The sequence below is a fragment of the Falco rusticolus genome, chromosome 1 (assembly GCF_015220075.1).
Source record: "Falco rusticolus isolate bFalRus1 chromosome 1, bFalRus1.pri, whole genome shotgun sequence".
Lineage (NCBI taxonomy): Eukaryota > Metazoa > Chordata > Aves > Falconiformes > Falconidae > Falco > Falco rusticolus.
In genome coordinates, this window is record NC_051187.1 from 113,561,159 (window position 1) to 113,586,075 (window position 24,917).

The following is a 24,917-nucleotide window of genomic DNA, read 5'->3' on the forward strand; positions in this document are numbered from 1 at the left end:
GCCACAGTGAACTGTCAGATTGGCTCAACTACTTGACTACTAGAGGTTAATGTGCATTAGTGCTTGTGCATCCAAAAGAAATTATAGTTGTGTGATTTTATGAAAAGTTTTGATTCAGAAGGGAACACTTGCAAGGATTTCCTTAACTTCACTTTTTTTTTTAAAAAAAAGCAGTTTGCCACTTAAACTAAGATATTTAATGGAACAGGTGGAGACTTTCTTTTCCAGCTTAATGAACCCTCTAAGCAACTATATATATATATTTTTATTATTTTTAAATGACACAACTTGAGGACCTAGTTGTGTATGTTGTGCTGCACCAAGGTTTGGACTGTCTTCTAGCTATGAATGCCTTATGCTCTTATGTGAATGTAGAGTAGAAATGTTCTTGAGTCTAATCTGGAATCAGGAGTATTAAAAAAAAGGTATGTAGGACATAGAGGAAAAACTGGCAACTTCCAGTTTTTAGTTGTAGTTATGCTACCATAACACTGGACTAACATGGTGATAAATCAAGATCTCTAGAATCTTTCACTGATATCAAGCATCTGTGTTTTATTGACTGCCTGATCTCTACCATTAGTCATAACTTGCTTTTAATATTGGAATATGGAGCTGGGGGGGGTTTCCACTGGAATATGACTTTAGGAAGGAAGCCACTTGGCTATGTTTGAGGCACAACGAAGCTACCTGAGCAAGTAAAACTTATGTTTAACAGTTGTTTGAACTTGATTCTAAATATCTTGTATAACTAACATTCATCCAAAGCTCATCAGCAACAACTGAAAGGGAATTGCAGGACTTAAGAGGGCTTGGAATTGAGTCCTAAGAGCTGGGAAAACAAGCTCCTTTTTTGCAAATATGTTTGAAAACATTTCCACCATTTTTAACATGTACTATGAGCACCTATGGCTACATGCTTATAGCACTGGGCTTCAGTGACATAAGAAAGATGCAACTATTTCGAAAGCTAACAAAACAGAAAAAAACCAATTCTTGTACTGTGCGTGGTCAAGAATAGGTATGACTAAGGCAGTCAGAACCATTGCATGTGGTTTGGATTTAGCTGGTCAACACTTTAATGTCAGGTTTCCATAACTTCATAATAAATCTACTTTTTTCTGGTGTACACTCATATTTATGGTAAATCATACTGCCTCATAACAAACTGAAAGATAGAAGCAGGTTGAACACAAGTACATGGGAAAACAATTTCTCAATTTTTCCTGCCCAACACATTCTTGAGATAAAAATTGTAATTGAACACATACCTCATGCCACTTATTTTAAAGGGAAATTTTCTTACCTGCCAGGAAACTTGATGGAAATGGCATACAGTCTTTGAGTTTCACACAGACCTTGTGTAGTGGCACTGTTCCTTATAGAATGCCTAGATTTGATTAAGGATTGCAAAAATGCAAATTGTGTGAACTTTGCATGCTTTTATATATATGTAGATGTACACACAGGTTTCAGTGGGTAACTTCAGTTATTGGTTACACAGTTCTACCAAAGAGCAGAACTTGGCATAATGACTTTGAACGTATCAAGAAAAAAAAATCCCTTTCCATCTGTAAGTTATTATTCAGCAGTGGTTTTGTTACTAATTAGTCCAATTCTATTTGCCCAGAAATGTCCTGTTGGCTTCAGGAACCACATTTAGGTTCCTGAAAGTCCCAGTAAAAGTTTGTTAGTGTCAACCACACCAGGGGTTCAGTCGTCATCCAGACAGCACTTTCACAGAGTACAGAACTGCTTTCTAGTGTACGTGGAAACTTACATACCAGAAAGTCATCTTTTTGCTTAAAACAGCCATTGATAAACTAATAGCATATGATTGTATAAACCTTGTACCAAACCAGAGAAGTATATTTGGTTTCCCTATGCACTTTATTTTCAGATATGTGCTGATATTAATAAAGATACCAGAACACAAGCAAAACACATAAGAAAGAAAAGCCCAGTCCTATTTTATGGTAGTTGAGCAGGTAAGCAATTGATCTTCATGCACAGTGGAACTTGGTAAGGTGCTGATATTTTTCTGAAGAATTTGGAAGAAAACCATAAGCAGTAAATAACCAACTTGTTCCTTTAATGAAGTAGTAGGCTAAATATCCAAAAATACTAAAAAGGGCAGTAGTAATTCTAAGGGAAACCTTGGGTTTGTTTTTTTTTAAAATGCAGTAGCCTGAGCAAGGACTGAGCACCTGCAAGCGAAGCTAATAGGAAAGGTCCCAAGCAAAGTGGAAAGCGCATAGGCTGCTTTCCTTTCTGGAGCCGTGAGAAATTGCTTAGCAGTAAGTAAGCACCCTAAAGTCAGCACAGTTTTGCTGATTTCCTCCTCCCCCCCCCCCCCCCCCCCCCCCCCCCGCTGTCCGCACATCGCATGAGCTGTATGCCAGGTTTGGGGGTGAAGGGAGGAAACCTCCTGCGTCTGTAAGAAATGATGAAATATCACTAGCCCCTTGGAACACGGAGGGATGGTCGTGTTGGCTTTGAAATTGTGCATCTGCCCCTCTCCGCGCTGAGTTCGCCTCCCCTTTGAGAGAAAACTGGTATTTGTGGTTTTCAGCTGGAGAGCCGCTGGTGGGCAGGCACCGGCAGGGGCTCGGGGGGCTCCTCTGCCGCGGCAGCGAGGCGAGCCCCGTGGCTGCTGCTGGCCGCCTTCGGTGCCTGCTCCCCTCTGCCTCTGCTTGCGTCTCCTGACCTGCTCGCTCCCGCTCTCCTGCCGCACCTGCCGCTCCTTGTTTGCCGCCCTTAACCGCTCCGCACCCACTCGCCGTCGCAGCGACCGAGGGAGCGGGGCTGCGGCCGTGCCCGCGCCGCAAGGGGTCCGGGGGCGGGCGCACCAATCTGGGTGCGCGGGTCGCTCGGGCTTTCCGCCGCCCCAGCGCGCAGCTCGCCTAGGGGCGCCCGCACCCCCGCCGCAGCGCCGGGGGAGGGCCCTTCTCCGCCCCCCAGCCCTCGGGCGGCGCCCCCGCCCCGGCCCTTCAGTAGCCACGGCGGGGCGGGGGCCGGCGCAGAGCGCAGGGCGCTCCGCAGCAGCCGGGCCATGGCCGGGGCGCCCCGGGGGGGTCCTGCCGCGGCGCTGCTGCTGCTCGGGCTCCTGAGCGCGCAGGGGGCGGGGGAGCCCCCGCCGGAGCACGAAGCCTCTGGTATCCTGGTCTCCCAGCGGGGGCTGCGCGTCCCCCTCGGCCGCTCCGTGTCGCTGGACCCGGCGGCGGAGCTGGTGCTGCGGGTGCGGCCGGGGGACAGGTGTGCCGTGGCGGTGCTGGGGAGCGGGCCGGGCCCGCAGCCTGCCGGCGCCCTGCATCCCCCGCGCTTCCCCTGCGCCTTCGCCCGCGGGCAGGTCACGTACACCCACTTCGGGGCCCGCAGCCCCAGCCGGTATCGCCTGCGCCTCCAGCTCCGTTACGACTCGCCCCGCCGGACCCTTGTCGTGCCCTTCACGCTGGAGGTGGAGGTGCTCTTCCAGCAGCTGCGCCTGCTCAGCCGCAACCTGCCCCTGCCCGTGGAGAAGCTGCGGGGGCTCAGCGCTCCCCTGGATGACAAGGTGCTGGGCTTCCCTGAGGGCGAGCCCGGCCGGCGCTGCCGCCTCACCCTGCTGCCCCCCGAGGTCGCCGGCGCCGCCCCCCTTCCCGCCTACGGGCGGCTGCTGGACGCCGAGGGGCGGCCCCTGCCCCCTGGCTACAGCGGCGGCTGCTCCGCCGTGCTGCGAGCGGGGATGCGCTACCAGCACACGGCGGCCACCGCCTCCCCCGGCCGGGACTGCATCCCGGCGCGGGTGTCCGTGCAGCCTGCTGCCGGCCCGGAGCAGCGGGAATACTTCCAGGTGCTGGTGCGGATCCTCGAAGGGGCCGACAACAAGCCGCCCAAGCCCAGCTTCCTGGCGCTGCTTATGATGGAGGTGGACCAGTTTGCGCTCACAGCCCTCACCCTGGACATGTTGGCTGCTGAGGACCTGGAGACGCCCCCGGACTTCCTTATCTTCAGCCTCACCTCTGTCTGGCCCAGTGACCCACGGCAGCAAGGCTTCCTGCTCAGCACCGATGACCCCCGACACCCCCTCGTTTCCTTCTCGCAGCAGGAGGTGAGGGAGTTGAAGATTGCCTACCAGCCCCCTACCCTGGACTCAGACCAGGAGAGGCTTTTCCAGGTGGAAATAGAAGTGCTGGACTCTGATGGTGCCTCCTCAGATCCTTTTGCTTTCTTGATCCTGGTGAAGCCCATGAACACATTGGCCCCTGTGGCCACTTTCAGTCGCGTGGCTGGCCCGCAGTTAATGCTGTTTGAGGGCCAGTCACGACCCCTGTCTGGTAACTTGGAGATCAGTGATGAGGACAACCTGAAAGAGGTGAAGGTCTGGGTCATACGGGGCTTACAGTATGGGAAGCTCAAGGTACTGGGTGTACCGCCCGGTCGCAAGTACTTCACTGCTGCAGAGCTAGCAGCAGGGCAGGTGATTTACCAGCACGATGGCAGCGAGCACAGCTACAGTGATAACATTGTTTTCCACATGGCAGATGGGCAGCACCAGGTTGAGTTTCTGTACCCCATCACCATTGCTCCTGATGATGATCAGCCACCGCTGCTGAATGCAAATACAGGGCTGGTGCTGAGTGAGCACCAGACTGTCCAGATCTCACCTTTTGTCCTCAGTGCCACAGATGTTGACTCTGATGATACTGCTATCCGATTTGTCCTAGCTGGGGACTCTGCAGTGTCCCTGCTACACTCCTACCACTTTGGTGAGCTGCTGCTGCGTCAGGCAGAGCAACCAGCATCTTATGAGAGCAAAGGAAGTGAACCAGGGTTGGAGAATGATTCCTCTTCCTCCCCCTGGCACTTTGTGGAGGATGAACACGTGTACGAGAGGGTGGTGAACGAGTGGCTGCAGCAGGACATCCTGGATGGGAGGCTGTTCTTCAGACACACAGGAGCTCACAGCACCAGCCCAGTGATAGGCCACATTGTATTCCAGCTGCAGGATGACAACAACCCCCCTAACACATCAGGGGAACACGTATTCACTGTCAAAGTCCAACCAGTAGATAACTTGCCACCTGCACTGTACCCAGGTACTAGCCTGCAGATGACTGTGCAGGAATACCAGCTGACTGTCTTTAAGAAGCACTATTTACGGTACACTGACCTGGATACAGATGATAGGGAGCTGAAGTACACTTTACTGACACCTCCAACCGACACAGATGAGAACCACTCTGTGGTCACTGGAGAGATTGTGTTGGCTGACAGTCCCGAGATATCGATTACGTGTTTCACCCAAGCTCAGGTCAACCACCACAAGGTGGCGTATCGACCTCCGGCTCAGGACTTGGGAATCACACCACGGGTGGTTCAGTTCACGTTCCGTGTAGAGGACTCAGCTGGCAATTCTCTACAAGGTACCTTTACTCTCTTCCTGCGGCCAGTGGACAACCAGCCACCTCAGATCACCAATACAGGCTTCACCGTGCTTGAGGGAAACAGCTTCCTTCTCACCAGAAATCAACTGGATGCTACAGATGAGGACACATCTGCAGACCGGATTGTCTTCACTGTAACTCAAGCTCCAGACCATGGCCATCTCCGTTATCGGGAGGAGGGCTTGATGGTGCAAGGGGAATCTTTCCTGCTAGATGATATTGCTGGTGGGCACATCTCCTACAAGCACAGTGGTGATGAGTTTGGCAGTGATTCTTATCAGTTGGAAGTGAGTGATGGTGTCCACCATGTGCCAATCACAGTCAAGATTACTGTGCAGCCTGTGGATGATGAAAACCCAAGTATCACTCTCCCTGGTGGTCACAGGCAAGTGGGAGCAGCCATTGATGTCCTGGAAAATGGTGCTACTGAAATTACTATGTCGCTTATCCAGGGTACAGATGAGGATACAGATGATTTGGTGCTGACCTTCATTGTGCAGGATCCACCCAAGCTGGGTGACATCCTCGTGGATGGAGTACGATCAGGAAAGTTTACCCAGCATGACCTCATCAGTGGAGTAGTAGTCTATGCTCACACCAGTGGAGAGATTGGCTTGAAAAAGAGGTACGATTCCTTCAATCTCGCCATTTCTGACCTCTCCAGTGAATGGGTGGTGGGAGGCAGTGCTCTACAAAGGGTGCGTGTGGCTGTAACTATATTGCCGGTGGACAGCATTGCACCTGAAGTGATGGTTGCAGCAGAGCCGCTCAGCGTCCTCGAGGGAGGGAAGAGTACTCTAACTCTGGAACAGCTGGATGTGGAGGACATAGATACTCCCAGAGATGACATCTTGTGCATTGTCACAGTTCAGCCCACTTCAGGATATTTGGAGAACGTCTCTCCAGCCCCAGGGTCTGAGAAGTCTAGAGCCGGTACTGCCATCAGTGCTTTTTCCATCAAAGATGTTCGTCTGGGCCATGTCAACTACGTGCAGAGCATCCACAAGGGCGTGGAGCCTGTGGAGGATAGGTTCACTTTCCAGTGCTCTGACGGTGTTAACTTCTCACCTCACCAGTTCTTTCCCATTGTTGTCATCCCCACCAATGATGAAAAGCCGCAGCTGCTTGTGCGTGAATTCATGGTGCTTGAAGGGATGAGCCTGGTGATTGACACCCCCATCCTCAACGGAGCCGATGCAGATGTGCCTCCAGATGACCTGCATTTTGTTATTGCTGTCCCTCCTAAGCACGGGCAGATTGTGCAGCAGCTATCCACAGGCAGTGTGCCTGTTCACAGCTTCACCCTGGAGGAGATCCAGGAGACTTCCAGCATTGTGTATGAACATGACGACTCAGAGATGAAAGAAGACAGTTTCCAAATTCAGCTGACTGATGGACACCACACAGTGGAGCAGAATGTACCAATTATGGTGATCTTGGTAGATGATGAGACCCCCAGGATGGCAATCAACAGTGGTCTGGAAGTAGAGATTGGCAAGTCAAAGGTCATCTCTAGTCAAAACCTTAAAGCCACAGATACTGATTCAGAGGACAAGAGTCTTGTCTATATCATCCGTTTGGCACCTGTGCAGGGTTTCTTACAGCATCTGAACAGACAAGAGGAAGTGCTGTTCAACATTACACAAGGCACAAACTTCACCCAACATGATTTAGACCAGGGTTTTATCCGCTATGTTCATACTGGCCTACATGGAGTGCGTGATCTGATTAAATTCGATGTTACTGATGGTATTAATGCCTTGATAGACAGGTACTTCTATATTACCATCGGCAGCACTGATACGGTCTTCCCTGAGGTGATCAACAAGGGTGTAACTCTGAAAGAAGGTGGAAAAGTGACACTCACAACTGATCTGCTTAGCACAAGTGATGTTAACAGTCCTGATGAAAATTTGTGTTTCAGTGTCACCCGGTCGCCAACCTGGGGCCACCTAGAGAATTCAGACAGTCCTGGAGTACCAGTTGTTTCCTTTACTCAACTCCAACTTGCTGGCAACAAGATTTACTACATTCACACTGCACAGGATGAGGTGAAGATGGACAGTTTTGAGTTTGAAGTGACAGATGGATATAACCCGGTCTTCCGTACTTTCAGGGTCTTCATCACAGACGTGGACAATAAAAAACCAATTTTAACCATTGGTGACCTGGTTGTTGAGGAAGGGGGGACCAGGCTGATCACCCCTTTTGAGCTGACTGTGGAAGATGGGGATACACCTGACCATTTACTCCTATTCAGGGTCACTCAGGTTCCAGTGCATGGCCAGATTTTGTACAACAGCAGCTACCCAGTTACCAGCTTCACCAAACAAGACTTGAATGAGAATCTTATCAGCTACAGACATGATGGTACAGAAACCAGCCAGGATAGTTTCTCCTTCTCTGTGACCGATGGGACCCACACAAACTTCTATGTTTTCCCTGACACTAGCAAGGAGATCCATCAATCCCAGATGATGAGGATTCAGATCACTTCACTGGACAACAGAGTGCCACAGTTAGTGGTGAACAAGGGCGCCCCTACTCTGAGAAGACTTCCAGCTGGGCATCTAGGCTTCCTCATCACTAGTAAAGCACTAAAGGCAGAGGATCGAGACAGCCCACACAAGCTGTTGAAATACAAAATAACAGATGGGCCGGAGCATGGCTTCCTCATTAATACTGCCCTTGGAAATGAGAGCATTAGAACATTTATACAAGGTTGGTGCTAATCGTTGTATTTGCTTATAAATATTGGGCTCAAAGAGCTGTTATTTTGTGTTATATTATTTGAATCTTTGTTTCAAGGATTTAGAAAGTAATGGCTTCTAAACTATGAAGTGTGTGCAAATGATCAGAATTATATTATATGCATTTTAGAAATGAAGATTTGTTTTACTTATGAAGACACGATAGAAAATTTCTGTGTTGTATGTGCATGCATTAATGTGTTTTCTACTGCATGTTAAATGTACATCTTACTGTGTACGTAGCATGGTACTGCTCCTAAAGAGATGGGATAAAACCTGAAATGGTGATTTGCAAATCCCACATGTTTCTTTTTGAAGACTGTTATACCTGTTTGCCTGCCTGGAAATTAATCCTAGGCTCAAAAATCACGGTTGTCTTCAGAGAAAATCATTTAGAAAGGTGCTTAACGTTTCTGCATATCACTAGATTAAAAAAACCCCAAACCTACTGGGGCTATACTGGGAACACTCAGTATAGCCTCAGTAGCTTGGGTGACATTTTGTGTGATTCTGTTCCACAGAGAAAGCTCAGCAGGTAGGGAGGCCTCCTTCAGGTCAGCTCCGCTCCACCAAACCTGTGCAGAGGGAAGAACCTCAGAGAATGGTGCGACAGTGACAGCACCCAGCGTCTCTATAAATATGCCCCTGTGCTCCAGCCAATCTTACGGACTTTGCTGGATTTAGGACTGTCATTCATCTGTCCTGGATGGAATAGAATGTTGAAAGCTTTCACAAAGAAACTTTCAGCCTAGGCTTTGCCTACCTCCAGTGTGCTTTGACTATCAGGAGGGGGGAAACCATTTACCAAAATTCTCGTTAGATACTGTAATAGGATTAGAGGTCTCCATTATTTTTATGTGCCTATTTACTTTTCTTTTGCCTGATGGTTTACCCCTATTCACTAGGAATATCAAACCCAAATTTTATTGGCTTTTAGGCCTATTTGTGATTTGTTTAATACATTCTCATATTCATTCTTAATGTATATGCAACAGTTTTGTGTGTCATAGAAAAGCTTAAAAAATTGATTGAAGTAAATTGATCTTCAAAAAATTGGCAGACCTTTACTCCCAATAGATTCAATTTAGTTATAGCAAAGTAATTCATCCTTATGTGCCGAAACAAGGATTTGATTTAGTATTTAAAAATAAATATTTATGGTAAAACTGCATCTCGCTGTCTTTTTGCCATTGTTCTTTGAGCTAATAACTAAATTTATGTTGTGTTGCTCAGTATAGACCAGCATAAGAAGCCATGCCACATTATACAAGTTTGGTAGCTGAAATACTTTATCCACAAATTAGCCAACTTACTAGTACGTAATCAAATAGTAAAGGTATAATGAAATGTCCTATATTCTGTAGTAAAATCCTATGATGATTTATTTAGTATACTCTTTCCTTAGCTGATATTGATGAAATGAAGATCAGCTACATCCTGAAGGAAGGTGATAATGCTACCAGTGACATCTTCTATTTCTCTATTGAAGACAATGGTAAGATTAAGATGCTTAATTATACATATCATAGAATTACACCATCTGGAAGATTGTTCACATTAAATAAACATGTCATCTATTATTTCTTTATAAGTAATATGCTAAAGTGCCATGAACACACAGGAACACAAATCAGGTTATTTTATTCATTTTAACGTGTAAGTCACAATTAATGCAAACTGCGTGGTAAGATGTGAACTCTTAGTGAGATATACTGTTGTCTCAATACTGGAACATGGATGGGTTTGGAATCATGGCCAACTACCGATTCGAAAGAGAAAATTAATGCTAACCTTTGGTAAATATGGGAAGTTCAGTTGAGCCTGTGAAATGATAAGATAGGCTGGTTCAGTCCATTTTGCTCTTACTTATACAGACACACATCCTTGTTTTGCATAGATTGTTTCAAAGGCTTCAGTGGACCGGTGATTATTTATATCAACTGATGTGTGTATGTTGCATTTTTTTGCATATTCCTTTGATGACACTTGTTTTAAAATCTGTTTTGTTCTGTTTGTGTATTGTCTTTTTCCTGTAGGTTGCAATATTTTTCCCTAATCGTCCACATTAATTCAGTTCACTGAGAATTCATCAAAATTTTACACAAGTTCCTCTTTAATTAAAGACAGAGAGGAAGACTCGTAAAATAAGTATGCAATTTAGTTAAATTACTTCTGTGTAAGGATCTGCCTTCACAATAATATCTGTAAACTTCCTGACTAGGCTGGTGTACTCCTGAGTGCATAGAACGTGTCAGAATAGCATTATAATACAGCATTTGATAGAAAATTTGTGAGTATTTCCTAATGGGCCTCAAAATAAGTCTGAAACACTATTATAATATTTTGTCCAGAATTGGCAGACTCAATAAAAAGAAATCCACATTAATAGTTATGAGGAAGTCACTGTAAAACAGTAGCTGCTTTGGGTTCACTAGGGCTTCCTGTTCTAATTATTGCAAACCAGAAAACATATATCTTGGTCTCTTGAAAAGCAGTTATTACTTTCTATCTATAATCAGTCTGGGTTTGTTCTTGTAGTGGTATAAATCATTGTAGTTTTATGCCCACCATTTGCTATAAACCAATCTACCCACTAATTAGTATGTGTCTGAGAAATAAGCGTTCTGTTTTGGATTAAGAACTGTCTCATACTGTGGTTCATTGAGACATTTTGATGAGCTGAGATGAACTTATTCGTTTTATGACTTTAAGATGAATGTGAGCACCTTGGATATGACTTCCAGTGTTTTCTTTATCACATCTGTAGGGCAACACTTACTGTTTTGAGGCAGTGCACTGAGGGTGTCGGTTAGCAAAACGAAGAAATAGAAATGTTACTTGTTTATTTTCAGTTGTCCACAAAGTAATTGAATGTTTGGAACTGGTGATTTGGTATTGTCACTTTGCTCATATATGAAAGATTATGTAGCTTAAGGGACATGAAAAACATTTTTAATACTAGATCAACCACACTTCTGGTTCATTGGGATCCTGTCAGGGGCAAGTTTCTTACGTTTACAAGTTAAGGTGGAATAGTAGGCAGCTGAGAATGTGCATAGTATTCATAGCTTGAAGGAAATTATTTCCTTTCTAGTTAAGGTTTAGGTACGTAAATCATTTCATTCAGCTGTTGTGACACAGGGCTTCAGGTAACTGGAAGACCTGTTTCATAAGCAAAAATGCACCAACCCGTTCCCCATGGCTGGCACTTTGTATTCTTGGCAGCTTTACAGCTGGAAAGATCTTCTCTTTTAGGAGCCTGTAGAGTAACTGGGAGACAAAGCTATGACAGTCTGAAAATGGCTTTAGGTTTGTGCTTCCTCTGGTTATGCTGAAAGAAAAAGGTTGAACATTGGCCAGCTCAGGAGGTTGGAAAAGAGCAGCTAGATTTCACAAGCCAATTGTTTTCCAGCTCTTTTTGAAGTAATGTGCAACTGATGCAGTTGAAGTCAAATGGGGCTATTAATTTAAGAAAGGTTGGAGGTGCTTGCTTTGTCTATTTTTGCTTATGTTTCGCTTAGCACAGAGGAGGAGGTGTCATGAACTGCTGCCAGTGTTTCTTATGTGTTATTTTGCTGTCACTTGATCAATATACAAATCTTTGTGGCATGACTAAGTGGGCTAATCTAATAATGATGAGAAATAATGGGTAAAAAGGAATTGTGTGACTAAGCAGATGGTAATTCTTATTCCTTATATGCCCAGGGATTTAAAAAGAGTCAGTTACTAGATGTTTTCATTAACAGTGCTTTTAGACTCTGCTAAATGGAGTGATTCTTTCAGCTAGATTACTTCATCATTATTGCATATATCATACATATTGCAGATATCAACAGAGTAAGAAAAGCTGTGGCAATAAACGTGTGCAGCTATCCCTATAATGAAAGTATGTACTGGCTGCGGGATTGTTGTATACTTATGTGACTGGCACAACTACAGGAAGAGTACATGGCTACAGGAAGGTTTGCTAGGCAAGTAGCACCTGGAAATTCACTTAGAACTTGTTTGGTGTGGGAAAGAAGGTTGAAAAGTCAATGCTGTCATTACTACGATAGCACAAAGAAATACTTCTAAAAGAAATTCTATCTGGATTAGTCTTTCGATGGCTTTGGTGCTTAGAAATACATTAAATATATTCTCTCAGGGGCATTTACGTCCCAAGGGAGTGCCTGAAGGAAGGCACAACTGTAATAGCTCTTGTACAACTGGGAAAAAAATACCCAAAGGCCTAGCAGGGGAAGAGAATGTATGCTGCTTTAGTACAGTTTGCAACTGTTTCAGCAACACTTAGGAAAATGCCTATTTTCCACGGGTTTATGTTCTAGCTTCTAAAGTCCTCTTGAAAGCATTTAATTTGCATCAGTACAAAGGAAACTGAGCGATGAAACGTGTGTGGGTATCGAATGTGAGGACAAAATGCATGTATTTTTCTGTCTCTTCACTTCCCTTGCACAAACACAATCGGGTTTCTCCAGACAGAAGTTTCAACCTTTAACGGGAGAGTATATCTTTTGAATAACAGTATTTTGTCTAACCTGAGGGTAGGAAAGATACCTTTAGTTCTTTTATATGGATAAGTACCTGTTTTGTTATTTAAGAGAGCTGCTGGGAAGCCTTTATCAGTGAAATGTGTAAGAAAGAATGGCTGGCAGCTTTCAGAAAAGTCGATCCCTTTAACTTGAGGAAACTGTTCCCATTCCTGCCATTAAACTGGACGTTTGGGCAGAAGTACTAGAATTTTAACCTACTAATTTGTGGTGCTCTCTGGCAGCTCTGGTTTGTGAGTATTCGGTGTTGAGCCTGCAGTTCATTTCACAGGACAAATGTTGGTACAAGTTGAATACGAAGTAGGTAGGGTTTGGCTGGTTTTAATGATTTATTCCTGGAGTGAGCATACAGGTAGTGTAATGTTAAGTTTGTTCAAAAATATGTAATGGAGCAATGACATGTGGTAAACCTAGAGTAGTTACTTTTGACTTCACCATATTTGATTGTGGAAGCATTTGTTATTTTTCCTTGGTGATTTTTATGTAAAGATCAGCTTAGTTAGACTTGGTTAGTCCAATGCCTCTCCCTCTGGTTTATGTTCAGTGATATTTTGTGTGAGTAAGTAACTCTTTATTTACCTGTAGAGTGCAAGTTTTTATTTTGTAGTTTTTTAGTACACTTAACCTTTTGACACTCCTGTCATTGGCTGCCCTTTGGACCTTGTTTTCAATTGCTACTGCCAAAAGAGTAATGAGAACTTGCTGATACTGCAAGCTACAATGTTTTGCTCGTGTGAACTTTGTGGGACTACTTCAGGCTTCTTTCAAACCTTGAGTGGAATGTAATTTTAAAATTTAGAATTCCCTATGGATAAAGGAATCCTACCAAAATGCACTAAAGAGTGTTTGCAATCCACAAAATGTTAAAGAAAAGCCGCTAAAAAATAGCTCTGTAGAAATGAAAGGTTAGAATATTATCTGAAGCGTGAATTTGTTCTGTGCATTTTGTTCAACGTGCTCCCAGGTCTGCAGGGTGAATATTTGACCCTATAAAGTTAGCGGGTGTTTTGCTATTAATTCTAGTTGGCCTGGGACTTCACTCAGAGGCTTTCTCACCCATATTTGGTTGGTGCTACTGCAAATAAATTGCATGAGGGAGGTGTGGTTGGGTGAAAACCCTAAGGAAAATCTAACAGTTTACTGGTAGTATGCGATGTTTCCACCCCTTTTCTTGGCTTTTGCTTTCCGAAGACTTAGACTGTTCAGCCAGGGAGTCGATCCAGGGGCTGATCCAGGCTTCCCTGAGGCTGGTATAAGGAGCCTTTTATCTTTAAGCTTGTTAATGTTTTCTAGGCAAGGAGTATAGCTTTTTAATTCTGAATAGCCTTTCAGGGTTTTGATTGAAGCTGGCACCTGAGAAGGTACAAGAAAGCAGTCTTTTGTAATTCTGTGGGCTACACAGTTCTTGCAGATTCTAATACAATATTCTAGCAAGTCATGTATTTTCTTCTAAAATCTAGAAATGTAATGATACCTACTTGCTTAAGAGTAGGTATCTTTGCTAATGCACAACGTGGAAGTGAAAAATTAATCTCTGCAGAATTAAATGGTGGTGTTTCCATGTATAACACAAACTGAAACATGGCAGTTCCGGCAGCTTGTTAGCAATCCTTGGTTTGAATTTGATCACCTAAACTGGCAGAATGTAGTTACTGGTCCAACTTAAAAACTGGTGAGGTTTGTGCATGTTAGTGACAATATTTATCTAGCACAATTATCTAGACTATATTTATCTACTCTTATATGTAGGTAATATTTCCTCTAATTTTACTAATGATTTTACAAATCAACTTTGTGTTACTATACATAAGTCAGAGTACCATCCTCTTGATAAGTAATCCTCCTTTTTAGTAGGCAGGTTTTGTTCATCTCTCTTCACATCCACAAAACTGAAAATAGTTTGCAGACCTGGCAAAAGACATTGCAGTGGTATGATTTCACCACTTTCAGACACCAAGGTGCATCATTCAGGAGGCAAAGAACTTCCAACCAATAAGTCATTTTCAAGCAGCCTTAAAACAAACCCAAAGCTACACTTCTTCAAAGTTAAGTAGATCTTTGATGGGTTTACAAAAACTTTTGACTTTAATAAAGTTTGAAAACATTTGTCAGCAAAGATATATGAATTCTTATGCCACGAAGCTTGTCAAATAACTTGCACTGCAGGAATCTTTTGAATTCAGTGGGAAAATGCCTTCCATGTTTAATGTACTTTCAGGGTGCTTTAATTTGCTGTCATGCTTGACAGCACTGAATGATGCTTTTTGCCTGTGTTGACCTCAAGAATGAAAAGCCAGAAGGTGGGGAGGCTTTTTTTTGATACAATTGTTTGCAAAGGCATTATGTTTCTGCTGAAAGGAGAGAACCTGAGTAATTGTGGAATGAAAACGTTGAAGTGGTTCATCCCTTCATCTATTGCTGTTTCAAGGTATGCACTCTACAGTGTTTTCAATTCTAAAGCCAGATTTTCCAAATTATTAAAGTTGCACACCTGAATACAAGGTTTTGTTTTATTTTATTTTAATCCTCCCCTCCAACGGGAGGTGTTGGATACCATTTCTGCTGATGCAAGATACTAGGTTTTTTTACTGTGTAGTAAAGGACAATCATACTAGAACAGAGGAAGTGGATAACAGTATTGTTTTTAAGATGCAAGAAATTATTTTTTCACTGGGTGCTAGTGAGTCCCATACTACACTTCTTATATAAAGATTGTCTGCATTTGTGAAGATGTAGAAAAACTGGAGAATCTGTCTTGGGGGAAGAAATGAGAATCAGCAGAGATCTGTAAATCTTGACCAGTAAGAACAGATTAAAGGATTTGATTCTGTTCAGTCTGGAGTAGAGGAGATGGAGATGGATACGTATGACATTTGTTAATACAGGTAAGAGGAAGAGAATGAATTGTTCTTTACCACTATGGGTAGCAAAGTTTACTTTTAGCAGCCTGTATAATGCGACATGCCTGTCCTGGATGACAATAGTTAAATTGCAGAGCAGAAGAACATCTTAATTCACAAATTTGTCTATTTTGCCTTCACACTATGTATATGAACATTATTGGCATCTTTAGGTGCTTGATGGGCCCAAGTGAGAGTAAAAAAGTTGTGGAGGCTAATGGTCATCCCTCTTTGAACATTTTTTGTTTCATTTTCCCTTCTGTGCCCTGACGCTACTAGGATCATGAATCCTTACCATTTTGAACTACCACTGCAAGAAGGTTTTATGTCCCCTCCTTCCCAAACCATATTTCTTTCAGTCTCATTTCCATTCTTGACTTTCTAAAGCTGCTTGACTGCTTTCTTCTTCTCTCACCAATCCAACTTTGCAGCCTTCTGTTAGTTCCCTGCTATGATGTGTTCCATGGTGTTTAAGAAAACAAAACAAACCCAAAACAACAAAAAACCAAAACAAAACTTTGAAACCAGACATTTCTCATGTAAATTCTTCAAGCCAGGTGTTTTCAGCTGAAGGGAGACTACTAGGTCATTTGTTCTTTTGTGCTGTGTACCCCAGGTAATTTCTCTCGATTATTTTACTGAGCCCAGAAGCCTCTTCTTTGAACGAACATATTTTATAGACTATCTAGGCTCGAGTTTTAGATTAAAAGCAGAAATAAGTAAAAGGAAAAGCCATAACTTTCCATGCTAATATGTTCTAGTAATTAATCATCCTCACTGAGGAAAAGTTGTGTGTTTACAAAAGCTTGTAAAAGTCTAGCTTCACCTTTGGGCTACAAATTCTTCTCATGACAGTGCTAGATTGAAAAGTTATTTATCACTCTTGAGTTTTTCCTAGAAATAGTATTTCTGCTCTGCAGTCGAAGTACGTTTTGGTTTTCTTTTGACTGAGCTTTTGAAGTCCAGTTGGAATCCAAACCTGGATCTCTGCATGTGGTGCTGCTTTGTTATTGTTGACCTATTTGCCAGCTAGAGCTGTCAGGTTTCTTGCTACAGCATTATTTTGCACAATGTAGATATCTATAGGTACTTAATTTCTAATATGAAATACTTTTTCAATAAGGCATTAATTATTTTTGTGTCCCTTTTGCTGTGACTACCCCACTTTCTCAAGGGCCGTTTTTAACTGCAGAAAGCAGAACTGTGCTGCTGAGTTCCAATTCTTGGTAATGTAGGGAAGTAAAATAACCTTAAAGCTCATGATTGCTATTCCTCCCTTTGTAAAACAAAGGATTCTCTACCTCCAGTATTGCAGTAGAAGATTATTTATTATTGATTTTTTTTCTGCTTTGCATAATAGTTTCTTTTCAGAAACACAGGTTTCCAGGACAAGGTGCCTTATTCCATGCATACTGTCTATTTCATATGTTGATAAGATCTACAACAATCTCTGTAAAACTTCACAGCTGGATGTTTTGAAACACGAGATATGTTTTAAAGGACTGCCTACTGAGCAGCTTACTCAATTCAGCAAGTTTTTCCCTGTTCTTGCTTCTCTTTTTTAAAGTTTTTTAACAATGTTATCATCAAGTATTACCGCAGAAGATGATGTGTTCCTAGATCACAAAAGCAACAGATTAGCATCCCACAGAGTCCTAATTTTTGTTACTCCCATTTAGAAACAGTGCTTTCTGAAAGGAGGAAGATCTGCCAGCTGTTTTGTTATTGGCACCTACTACCTGTATTTGAAGAGTACATGGGTTAATTGTTTTTCAAAAATATGGTGTTCAATCTTTTCTAGTAGCAGTTTAGAAACTGGCTTGTGCTGCTTTAGAAAGTGGTTCCTTCTTCTCATATAGTACAAGGCCATTGGTCTGATTCTATCAATAAAAAAGAGATCTCTGCTGAACTTCTCTGTCCTTCCTGCATCATTAATCATTTAAGCATCTCTTTGTAAAAAATATGTTGTCATTTAGGTTTTGAGTTTTTGGGGATAGAAAGAATGATTCTTTGATTTAAAAGTGTTAACTTTGTTTTCCTCGTATTGCTGTTCCTTATCAATACCCTGTGTCAGGAAAGGCCCAAAACATGAGACAAGATGGGATGCAAAGGCTTTAACAGGCAATAGCTCAAAGAGTCTTATCTCTGCCTGCTGGCCTCTTCTGTTCTGACAACAGCAGCAGCAATGGCTACCAAAGACGTAATACTTAAGACTATCATCTCCTTTGAACAGATACAAGCATAACCCCAACCTCGGCACTTGATAATTTCTATTTTGCACTGATTGCACTCTGTTTTTCGTTAGCTCACATGTTGCTGTTTTCCGAGTTGCTGCCTTCATGTCTTCACTCAGACGTACTGGGTATTAGCAGAGTTGCCATCTCTTGACTGTGCCTTTTTGGTACTTAAGAACTTTGGTTCTTAGGAGCTAGAAGGTCATATTTGTAAAAGCCTTGTTATTTTCTGCTATGTTCAAGTGCTGTCCTTGCAGAGTAAAATTCTTGTCTAGCCAGTAGCCTTTGGGTTCAAATCTGTATCCTTTATGTGTGTTAGCAAATAGAATTCATATCTGAAGTGGGAGCAGACACCCTGAGTAGTACTACCTACACCGTAAGCTGACTGTATGGAAGCAGCCCTGTATGCCAAGCAAGTATTGTGAGGGTGCTGCCTTCTGGTTTGCCTTTATGTTTGAACTCTGGGGTTTTTTGTCTGGGGTCTCACAAGGCCTGGATGAAGCAACAAAGATGCTTTGGCAGTTCTGAAGCTAAACTAGCTTCAAGAGCTACTCACTCAGTTGCCATGCATCTAATAAGAAATTTGTATGTTTTGTTTGGGTTTGAGGACTTCCTCAACTAAAAGAAAAAAGTCCCAAGTCTCATCTCATGTTGATACTACTCCACTGACTATTGTTTCTTCTAATAATCATAGCATATGAGGCCTAGGATTTAGATGAGATTTGGCTGTGACTGAACTATTAATTTCAAGGATTTTAAGAAATTAAAGGTGGGTGCTAAAAAAGTAATTGTAATAGTGTGCTAGTGGGAATGAAATCAAAACCAGGGCACTCTAAATCCTGAAAATTCTCTCACACAGAACCTCTTCATTGTCAATGTCACAACAAGACCCACTTTAGAAGATTTCAGCTGGGAGAGAGTTTTGACCAATATTATGGCTTTTTAGAAATTACTTTTCAGTCCCGTAAGTTTGCTATATTCAAACAGTAATACAGACTTTTAGGAAAAAGTACTTGATTCTTCTTTCCTGGCTTTTCTTGAAAGTCCTATGTACTTTAGCTGGAGATCCACACAGGTGAGTTATATCTGAGTTCAGATTAATTTTGGAGTATGATCTTTGATAGTCCACTAAATGTTTTTTAGTCATGAGAGCTAAACTGTCAAAAAAAAATATTACTATTAATTATGTTAATATTTATTTGAGCATATTGAAGGACTTTAAAAGGAGGGAAAGGGATTTTTGCAGCTTAGAAACTTTTTCGCACTATTTTCTTGTTAGTGCAGTGGTTGTCCTAATGTTAAATACCAGATTTCAAATAAAACTAAAATTCCCCCAGAGCGTTTGCACTGAACATAGCGAATAGTCTTAAATCTTGAATTTAAGTAGCTGGGATCTGCTGCACAGCTCCATTCTCATAGTGCTTGAGGTAATTGTTGGGGCAAGCAGGGCAACTATGTTTTTGCCATCACTGGTCATCTGACCAGCCTATTATACGTGTTTAAAAGCACACACTGAGAACTGTTTCTGAACACTACTGTTTCATTTGTCAAAAAATGTTTTCATGCTTATTTAAAGTTAAATACCACATTTTAACATTAATGCCAGCATATGCACCTCTAAAGAGACATGTTGATAGGGAAGGAAACCGTAGTCATTTAAAAATGTCTTAAAAGTACTGTATAGAAAAACTAAACAACATGCACAGGTAATTGGCAATGTTCAAGGTACATTTCTTTGTACATACAGAATTTTATGGCTGAGTACTTCATTTTAATCGTGCAAAACAGGGTACAGAGAAGTCTATATTAACTTTTCAGAATCGTGTATTAAATAATCCGTTGCTGCTATCTTTTCACTGGGGTAAAGCTTAGGATAAAATGAATTCTTTAAAAAAAAAAAAGCTATCTTCTTGTTTTTATAGTAATTACACTGAAACCTAAATCTTGCCCTTCAAAAGCCACAGTAATCTCTCTTGTACTTTCTGTAAGCAGACTATAAAAAAAATTAAAAAGTAGGTTTTCCTTTAGCAAAGAACATTTACTGCATATGGTAGCCCAATGGCCCTTACAGTCAACTCTGCATAAATTTGACTGCTGCCTTTGAACAACCCACAAGTCTGCTTTTCATTTAACCTAGTGATAAAGAACCCAATGAATGGTATGTGCATAAATTTTTAGGTATACTTTAAAAAAAGATGGTTTTGCTGTATGATTTACAATTTTATTTCAATCATTCACTTTTTTCTATCTCTGGCTTCATGCCCCTTCTCACTAGGAGCCTGACAAAAACTTTCTGAAGTCAATGGAAAACTTAAAAAAATTTAAAAATCCATTGAGCTTTTATTAGGCCTCACAGACTGTTATCTTCTCTAAAGAGGAGCAACAGATCCTCAGTAAGCTGCTTCCATCTACATAAAGCTGCTCAGATGGTGCAAAGCAACTGAGGTCACTTGGCTGGTGAACCTAAGGCACCACCTACCGTAGTGGCATGTTCCTGGATAAGGCATGTAAAAAAAGAGCACCAAACTACATATATTAAGAACGTGATTAAATAGTAGTAGCAGCGAAAGACTTATTATCATTGAGTTGTGTGGTTTGATTTTTCTTGATGGGCTTGACTAGTTTGGCAATTCCTACAGAAAATTCAGCTGGTCTGTTTTATTCTTTTCCTTGGTTGGTTAGTTCAGTGGTTGCAATAGACTGGTTCACCAAGAATGATAAAAGCCTTAAAGGAAAATCTTCCTGTTCTTCTAATTTATCCAATCCAGAATACCTTGCCTGCATCAAAACATTTTCCTTAGTTCTCTTATTTTTGCTACAAAATTTTTTCTCCGTCCTTTTAGCTGTAAGACAAAATTTAAAAGAACATGAGAGTGTGCAAGAGTGAGAAAGAAGGAAAATTTTATGAAAGGAGTCGTCTATGGGATGGATGTCTCTTGCAATTTGTCTATGGACACTGATTAGAATTTCTTCATATCTCAATCTATTTACATCTTCATTTGACAATTTTAGCCTGAGAGATTTAAAAGATAACCTTAATAGACATTTAGGAGCTTTTATGACTTGCTGTTGAAATTAACCTATCTTTAGACCATTAAAACAAAAATAATGTGCATATGCCTTCCGTTCCCATTGCCAATGAGTTAATGTGTTCCATAGATGTTTTATTGTAACTGTAACATGAGACAGTACAATTCTTTGGGTTATGCTTGAATGTATACGGGTAAGCAGACATGCTTGTGTTTTAGTCTCTGATGTACTCAACCTGTTATTGTGAGATGTAAAACATATCCGGAAGGTTTTTGTATATCAGGCACTTGACATATTTGTCACTGCATCAAAATGGTAACAGAAGTTGAATGGAAACTAAAGTAAAACACAGTTACCCCAGTCAACTGATGTTTTATTGTGAACGTGTGGCAGCAGATAAGTTCTTACTGAATGGCATGGTAAGGTTTTTATTTTGAGGAGAGCTAATGTAGGTCAAGTCCTTGGACAGTAGATAAAGTTAGTTTCTTTCTGTCTGCTTACCTGACATCTTTGGTAATACTGGATTCCAGTTCTCCCCAACGGAGGGAGTATTTCTTATAGCTATCGCTTAAGGAGGATTGTTTTCTGGAACAGGACATACTTAATTAAAGGATGTAATTTTCAAGTGCTGCTAAAACTGGTGACTTGATGGACCATCATGTTCTTCCTGAAGACCTGACATGCCTTGGGTAGTCTTCTGTCCTCCTCTGGTTCTTTCAAATCTCAGCTTTTTTTCTTCTACATGTCTTTTAGCAATTCCTCTGCCTCATTTCCCACCCAACCCCCTCCCTTATGTTATGTATCAGTAAGCTCTGCAAAAATAAATTCAACTACTGTCTCTGTGTTCAGGGTTCACTTGGACCTGTGATTTGTCTTTCTAATGTCTTTGACAACATAAGTAGGTATTTTTCTTTAACATATTAGGAAAAGGAAAATATTTCTGTTCCATAAGTGTTGTCAGTGATGGGAATTTTAAGCATGAGGATTAAGTGTGCATTCAGAATGGTATGAAATGTCTTCTAGTTAACCTCTTGTAACTAATAGGGCAGAGAGTCCCCTGTAATTCCCTTAACATCTGGTAAATCATCTGAATACTTAGATGACTGATTAGGAATTGAAGTATAGTTTCAAAGTATAAAACCTGAATCCAGAAGGTATTTATAAATAACATAGAGCTAATGAACTTAAAAATTTATCTGCTTTTCTGTTGCATATTGATCGTGCCATTTACAGATGTGATACATTCAGGAAAGTGTGGTTATTCCTTTCCCTGTCACTATCCTGAAGTTAGGGGAAGAAAAAAGGACATAGAAACCTGTTCCATATAATATGCCTGTCTCAAACAGAATATAAACGTATTTGTCATGTTCAACATGCATCTTGTATCGTACTCAGAACGTTTTTGTGATACCATGGGATTGAGTTTCAGATGTTTGGAACTCAAGCTGGGTTAGCAAAATGGAAACTGAAGCAGTGACAAGTTGCAAACTTGTTACCTGGTTTCACCTAAATTTCCTTGAAGTTCATTAGCAATATCAGCATGGGGCTTCTCGGCATTAACCTCTTTGATATCCAAGTCTAATATTTTCTATTTGTTTCAGCCTGTTATCAGTTCTTAGAAGTCAGCTGTTCTGAAACACTAGAAAACGCATCTCATTATTGTTACTCACCTGTAAAAGAATAAGTGACGGTACTTTAATGGGCAGAATATGCAGACCAGATGTTGCTCCAAAGCAGTATCTTCCAAAGGAGTTTATAAGGGGGTTGTGTCCCAGCAACCAAGTCTCTGAGTCTCCAGGACTCATGAGCAGCACAGCCACTGCATTGATAGCACTCATCTTGGTGAAGGTTCTACCTTGTTACCTTCATCTTCCATGTAGGCAATGGGAAGAACCATTGTGCTCCTTCTAAGGCACAGCCTGCACTGCTTTGCCCTGACTGACTGAGCATTGCTGGGTTGGGGAGGCAGGGTGCAGGATTTTCTACTTCCAATGCCATGACCAGGAAAATACTTATTAAGGTATTTGACTTCTCACATGTCATTAGAACTTAACTGTCATCAGTGATGAGACTCTCTTTCCAAGGCCAGCCATGTTCCTGTCCATTACTCTGGCTTGCAGATTCAAACTACAGATCAGTCAGCTGCTTCTTGCTGGGACACTTTAAAAGTCAAACTATAACGTGAATCTCCTGCACTGATTCTTGATTTACAGCATCTCCAAGGTCTCAGGATGAAGCCTCAGCTTCTTCAGGGATGTGAAATGCCAAGTGTACTTTGCAAGAGAGCATTGATTCAAGGGAGGAACTTTTGCATTATATATCTCATGCTAACACATGTGGAAAGTTACCTTTTAGAAAATGTAGAAGCTTTCTGTTTATAATGGAAGCTCTGCACTTCTGAGTTACGATTAGCATAATCGTAAAGATAATTGCATCCTTTGTGCACTGAACATATGTTTTGTCAGTCACATTATTTTTTGCACAGAGAATGAGAAACTTGGTAATATATCTTTTCTCTCTACTTAATCTGACAGTTATGAAATATAATGCATTTTGGCACTGACCATGTAACAGCATTATATTTTGTTCAGGATGGAGTGTGCAGGAGTATCGGATAGAATGAATGCATCCATTGATCTTTCCTCCTGCTTTCTCCTAAAGGAGCCAGAGAGGTTCAAAGAGCTGTTGTTCTCTGAGACAGAGATTACATTTGTAACTGTGTGATGAGTACCGTTTGAAGAACACACACATGAAGGAACAGCCTTTTTTAAGATTGTCGTGTATACCCACTCAGCTGTATATATCTATCTACATCACTTTGATCTTGTCCCAGCATAGTGAACCAATTAATCTTCATGTAAATCAGGCAGTTCAAACAAGAATAGTCTATCTCAAAATCAGGCACATGGTCCACTTGAAAGAATTGTAGTTTTCTTCTAATCCAGGTGCTAAATCTTTCATTTTTATTTTCTGTAAGATTACAACGCATAGTTAATTCATCATAGTTATCCTGACTGGAACGCGTCATTATGCCTTTTATTACATTTGGTTAATGTGAGGCATCAGATAACTTTGTAGTTGCTGTTATATGCTAGCATAGCCATAGACAGCAACTGAGCTGTTGGGAAGGAGACTGCAAGTTCAGCTGACAGTTAAAGAGATTCCTTTTGGATTCAGTTCATCTTAGCAAAAGGACCAGGGGATAATTTAAGACCAGATCCAAAGATTTCCTCTGCTGAACAATGTAGTTTCTAGGACAGAAGTTTAAAGAATATTTTAAAAAAACAAATGTGCACCAGTTAATCTGTCTGTAGTTACTTAATTATGTTGTGATCTTCTCTGCAGATTCAAGGATTAGCATAAAGGAAGTACTTGCCAAATCAGTACATCCATAGGTAAAGATACCTTTGTTTGTGTACCACATTCAATAACTCAGTCACCAATTTTTCTTCAGGGGCGATTATTTATTTGTGTGGTTTCAGCAGGATTTCAACCAGCTCCATGACTAAATGGCATTGCCATCACTTTTTTGCCATGTCATGAAATTTCTACCAAGCTTGCTTTATTGTGATATGGTGTGTAAGAGATGATGAAGCTCTTACCAAGACAGCTGACCTGCTTCATGAGCTCTGTGAGTAGAAGTGAGTAAGGTTGTATTCAGAAGCTTTCATTTCCGTTTTGGGTACCTGCTTTATCTTTCTTTGTACAGGCTTGCCTAGAGAATGTCCTGGCCAAGTGTGCTAACGTGAGCACCTTTCACAGTGCTCTAGCACTTCTCTTTATTGTCTGAAAAATGTAATTCTCTTGAAACATGACAAGCACACTTCTTTGGGCAGTCTAGATGGCACTCTATTTTGAGGATATCAAAGGGCAGGTTGTATGGTCAAGCAGCATTCATGTGTGAAGAAATCAAGGCTGTCACAGAATTACAGTGGCAGAAAATTAAGAGAAAGAGAGGGAGAGGCAGTCATCGCTTCTTGTAATGCTGATCCTTGTTAGACAAATCCTGATTCTGTGAGGGGTCCTGGAG

General features: G+C 41.7%; 1 protein-coding gene across 1 annotated transcript in view; it reads left to right on the forward strand.

Moving 5' to 3' along the window:
• Positions 1 to 3,052: 3,052 nt before the first annotated feature.
• The window catches only part of FREM3 (FRAS1 related extracellular matrix 3), a 70,257-nt gene continuing 48,392 nt past the window's right edge, over positions 3,053 to 24,917 (forward strand). The window contains exons 1-2 of the mRNA XM_037399735.1: positions 3,053 to 8,147; positions 9,582 to 9,671. Of these exons, the coding sequence (XP_037255632.1) occupies positions 3,053 to 8,147; positions 9,582 to 9,671 (5,185 nt within the window). The remainder of the gene's footprint in view (positions 8,148 to 9,581; positions 9,672 to 24,917) is intronic.